Raw genomic sequence first — 5,761 nt, 5'->3', positions numbered from 1 at the left:
CGCTCACTCAGCCGTACAGGTGCACACAGTCTGCGGGGGCTAACCGAGACTCCACATCCATGTTTCATCCCGTCTACTCCTGTCTGTGCTGAGATAAACCTCCACACATCTATTAACCTTCTATCAAATAGGCCTAAATAACAGCATATTTGCGTCAACACCTAAAAGGGCATATGTATAATGTAACTGTAATTCCGGTCAACACCCACTTCTCATTACGAGGTAATAATAATAATAATAATAATAATAATAATAATAATAATAATAATAATAATAATGTCAAAACTGAAGGTTGCAAAGTCAAGTTTTACATCCGATTTGTTCGTCATCAGCAGACGTGATTGTTTCTAATCAAATAAGTCACAGTCATCACGCCTTTGCTCTAGGCCTTATTGTAAATGATAACATTATTCTAAATTAAGTTGACATTTTATCCATAAAACAACAACAAGAATTGTGTTAATAGTTGTTTACTTTGACCTGACTTCCACACACGCAGACTGGCCCACAGTGCATCTCGCCTCAAGTGTGTCAAATCAAATTCAGATGACATGATGATTAGATAATTATTGTTTTCCTAAATACACCTATACGCTGTTTCAGAAAATAATAGGCGATGTGGTCGCCGATAAAACATATATTATTAAATATAATAGTTATTTTGAAATCATGCAGGGATTATCTGCTTTAAAACCAACAAGGGAACAAATAGGCCTATGCCGTTTCGAAATATCATATAGTAAAGGTTTGGCCAACATAGCAGTTTTTTGTCTTTGCTATTTGACCCAAAGCAGTGAAGGAAGTTGCGCATTTTCAGGAATGTAGCGGAACGTTTAAGGAGAAAGTAGAGTGAAGCCTCATACAGATGAAGCAGGGGTCCGCAGATGCCTTCGTGTGTTAAGGAGCCCCAAACAGACACGGGCCCCTGCTTCATGAAATTAAGTCCTGAATAACATCTGATTAGATTTGTTGTTGCTGTTGTTGTTGTTGTTGTAGTTGTTGTTGTTGTTGTTGTTGTTGTTGTTGTTGTTGTTGTTGTTGCTGCTGCTGTTTGTGAGAAATAACAACCACAGCCATCTGGAGCCTATAGGTGGGGACAGTAGGCCTATACAAAATAGCAAAACTAGTAAACCTAATTCTTTCTCTTTCTACAGTGAGGGGAAATGAAAGTGAAATGAAATGTGTATGTGTACCTATTTTGCTACGGAACCCCGTCGGGACAGGATGAGGGCTGATTGTTAATTACAGTATCAGTTCATTTTCAGTGCAAAAGTACAAGTGATAATCCTCCATTTCAACTGTTTTCTGCAAATTTGTACCTTATTTCTGGAAACTTTTAGAATTATATTATTTACAATTTTAAGGACACACACACACACACACACACACAAGCTAAGCTCTAGCGTTTGTGTGTGTGTGCTACGTCCTGTTCTATTGTTGATGGTGCTCTGGCGGCCGACATCCTCCTCATTGACCCCCGTCTCCCTCTCAGCCTTTTCCGTCTCATGAAAAACGATTCCAGCTCTCTGATTGAATTTTATTCCTTCCTGACCTGGTATATTCTGCGAGGGCGCCATCAATCTTTTGACTAACACGACGTTTGTTTATTAGGCCGATACTTGGGAACGTATCTACTGGCTTTTATGAGCTTGATTATAGTTGGTGCAATCGGGGAGCTGGGAAAGACATAAGAGCAGCATTTCATCGCGGTTACTGAACAACTCATGTTTTTTTCTTTTTGTTCTTTGTTGTCGTTGTTCTCAAATATCCCCCATGCCAACGAGCCCTGTGTAGTAATATGCACATGGCATGCAGCTATCTCTCAACATGTTTTCTTTTGATGTGTATTGTTGGTCTGTTGAGGCCTGAAGCTGACGAAAAAGATATGAGCAATACGCCCAATCTAACCCACGTTCCATCTTTCAGAACAGTGTTTCAGAATCACACTATGCATATTGTAGTTTGACATGCTACTTGATCTGTAGTCTGGATATGTTGCCAACCCCTCTGTTTCAGTTAGAAATGAAACCGAATTGTTCTCAAAATGTCAGTAAAAGAGTTTCGATAGAAATTCAAGCATCTCGCTTTAGAATTGAAATGTGCAAATTAGATGTGTATACTAATTGTTATAATGATTATATTTATTAACCGTTGTTCTTTTTACTCCTTATGTACCAGATGATTATTACTGTATTATAATATTTAAATAACAACTCTGATTTGTGTTTATACTCTTATAAATAACGGCTATAATCTTGAGTTTGTCATAAAGTATTATTATTATTATTATTATTATTATTATTATTATTATTATTGTTGTTGTTGTTGTTGTTATTATTATTATTAATAATACTGACGTATTATTAATATTGTCTTTGTACAGACTGCATGTGCAATTTTACGCACATGTCACACACAAGTCTATCCAAGCAAAAACTATTTTAATTTATTTTTTACATGCTGTAAATACTAATGACATGTAAAATAAACATATCTGTGATTAATACATATTTAGAATCCCTAAAATAAAATTTAAAAAAATTATATAAATTAAAATAATGTATTGTATTGTATTGTATTTCATTTAAACAATTTTCATTCCTATATATTATAATGTATAACTAAATAAATAAAATGCCTATTTCAAAGTAATTTGTTAGTTTCCATTGAACGTGATTAAAAGAGATTGATTCCCATTCCTGAATGTCACTGAGGGCAACTGCCAACTTGGATTTCAATAAAACATAAATCTGACATTTCGAGTACAGAAAGCCAATTTAATAAATACTCATTATTGCAATTAAATATGCACATACTCTGAAAAACTAGGATGAGTCACGTACAAAAACAACGTGACGGGTCGTAGATGTCTCCATTGACGTCAGCGTCATGTCAGACTGGTGAGAATTTAAACATCAAAACTGAAGTGACAACGGGACTATCTTTGGCATGTGCGGTGTAATATTAAGTAAGCACTGGCATGCGCCAGTAAACACACAGCGCAATCCAAAACACAGTTGTGCTGTGTGCAGACTGGTCCCCAGGTCTAGGCCTTAGGTCAACATCAACTTAATCATCTCGTAAATTAAGCATTTCTAATATGACAATACAAATATAAACAGTAAATGAGATATGAATGTTAAAAAGCCAAGAAATAAACATGTGATTAACAGGCGTTTTCTCTTTGGACGTGCGGATAGAAATTTGCTTTTTTGCCTCAAATTTTTAATGTTTCCTCAATTTTTTTTTAAAGATTTTTTTTGAGAAGCAAAATGCTTTGAGGGCAGTCGCGTAAGTATAGGCTGCTGTTTTTTTGGGGAGAGTAAACATATTTAAGATCTGAATCTGTGCAGCAGTTTACAGTCCAAACATATTGTAATGAATGCACGCCATTAAAGAAGAGCTAAACCTCAGAGGGTCAGATCAGATTTATAACGAGGCTTATACAGTATAGCCAACATGGGCCAGACTGAGTGTAAAATATCACTAGTCTGTATTCAAGTCTGTAAGAAACGAGGCGTTAACTTTAACTCACATAAAATGACAATTTATTAAACAAACAAACAAATCCTTCAGAATACTTTTCAACAAATGAAGAATTTTTTTGAAATAGTACGGCGATATACACGTTCCTTTTTCTTACTTTTATAATGGAACAATTGTTTGGACAATTAAGGCAATTCAATTTAGAAACACTGTTTTGGTGTTTGGTCCATAATATCCGGCTACATTGTTTTTTTTAGAAATAAATTACTATATGCAATTTACACGTCCATGAAAACTGACATATCCTTAACATATCACATAAAAAGCCACAAAAGCAAAGATTGACTTACGTGTTATTTGCAGTAACACTGTTCTTTAGAAAAAACCAACATCAAGTCTTTTCTGTTTTTTTGTTTTCTGTCTCATATTAGTCCATATGGTGTGGGCAGGTGAGGGGTGGGGGGGGGGGGGGGGAAGACGTTGGATTTTACTGGAAGAGTTCAAACACCGTGAGGAAAATATTGAGCCTATTTATTTTGGTCAGAACTTGCTGCAGTCATATACGAAAGCTCCCGAAGTGCGATAGATGGGTTGGCTCGGTGGGAATGACATCTGACAGCTGTTATTCCCATTCACCGGTGAATTATTCAAACCAATTCTTTGGGATTCAAACATCTCTCGGACTGAATGGAAGTTCTGCTGCTGTGCTGGGTACGCTGCGCCCAGATGGCCCAGGTCTCCGGCCTGGTTGAGGTACCATGAGGTCAGCCTCCCTTGGTGCGGAAGGTGGCCCTCTTGCCCAGAGTTTAGATTACCGTGGCTCATGGAGGATGAGGTGGTAGTGACTGAGTAATCTGGCAACGTTTCGTCCACGGTGGTGCTCGGTGCCAAGTGGCTAGATCTGTCCCCGGCATACAAGCTCATGGCTTGCATGTTACAATGATAGGTTGCATTGGAGGTAGTGGAGATGGAGTTCTGGTTACAGGGTGAACTGTAGACAGATGTCTGATTTGGAGAATAGTTTAAGGACAAAGACGGTGTTATACCTATCCTGGCGGAGGAAGTGAGGCCGGAGGTGAGCTCAGTGTCCCCATGTGGAGACCCCCGGAGGGAGGTCATGATATTGTCCACGCTGAAGCCCTGCGTCGAGGCCTGGCCGTGGTGCTGGTGGTGCTCTGAGCTGTCCATGCCGATGGACCTGTTAGAGGGGATGCTGTGAGGGCTCCCGCTGGACATGCTGCTGCTGCTGTCCGGGCTCTCGATTTTGGGCACGGTGCTCAAAGAGGGCGATTCGGACTGCGGTGGCGTGACTGTCCCGTTCTCAGTCTTAATATCCTGGATCCTCACAGGCTTGGAGCCCTGCACCGGCTGCTCCTGCTCCCGGCCTTGCTGCCTCGGCGGCACATCCTTCTGCAGCCGCTCTTCTTTCTCTTTCATGACGTCCTTCTTTTTGAACCGTCGTCTCCTTCTCAAGAAGCTCCCGTTTTCAAACATGTTGTAAGAGTCCGGGTCCAGGGTCCAGTAGCTGCCTTTACCGGGCTTTTTATCATCACGGGGCACCTTGACAAAACATTCATTCAGCGACAGATTGTGTCTGATGCTGTTCTGCCAGCCCTGCTTGTTGTCTCGGTAAAATGGAAACCTCTCCATGATAAACTGGTAAATCCCATTTAGGGTCACCTTCTTGTCAGGCGAGTTTTGGATAGCCATAGTGATGAGCGCGATGTAACTATAGGGGGGTTTGACCATATCCTTGGGCTGAGGTTGTGGGGTGTACGGTCCGTACGCCCGGGCCATGCTGGCAGGGTATTGGTCATGAGCAGCATGAGAGTACATGTTCATAGGTGCTGGCATCCCGGTGTATCCCCCACCGGCAGCGGCCCGGTAGTAGCTCGGGTCGCTGCTGATGTACGGCACGACGCCCAGTGAGTTGGGACTGGAGACGGAGTAGCGAGCCTGCATGTCTTCACTTTGATTCGGCGAAAATAAAGCTCCAAAATACGCAGATGGAGAGCTCCACTTCTCCCTCCTCTGAATGCTGAGGCGCTCAAATCACAGCTCCTCACTGCTCACTCAAAAAGAAAACGAGAGGAAATTCTAAACAACAGTGCAACGTGGTGGATCTCAGCAGTGTTTAAGCCGTCCCCATCTCTGTGTCTCTATGAAACGCACATTGAAAAAGTTCTGAACTTTGGACATCCGTCACCACACAGGACTTTTTGCGCAGTTAAATTCTTTCCTCCTTTTTGCTGCCAGTGGAGCTCCTCCCCGAAGA

At 40.9% G+C, this 5,761-nt stretch overlaps 1 protein-coding gene across 1 annotated transcript; it reads right to left on the bottom strand.

Moving 5' to 3' along the window:
• Positions 1–3,531: 3,531 nt before the first annotated feature.
• On the bottom strand, positions 3,532–5,761 carry foxc1a (forkhead box C1a). The gene has a single exon (XM_078264757.1). It carries the CDS (start codon positions 5,446–5,448, stop codon positions 4,027–4,029), a length of 1,422 nt encoding a protein of 473 aa, XP_078120883.1. The 5' UTR covers positions 5,449–5,761; the 3' UTR covers positions 3,532–4,026.

This window comes from Sander vitreus, chromosome 12 (assembly GCF_031162955.1).
Source record: "Sander vitreus isolate 19-12246 chromosome 12, sanVit1, whole genome shotgun sequence".
In the NCBI taxonomy this organism is placed as follows: Eukaryota; Metazoa; Chordata; class Actinopteri; order Perciformes; family Percidae; genus Sander; species Sander vitreus.
Note: the sequence above shows the minus strand (reverse complement) of the source record. Positions and strands in the feature narration are given on the sequence as shown.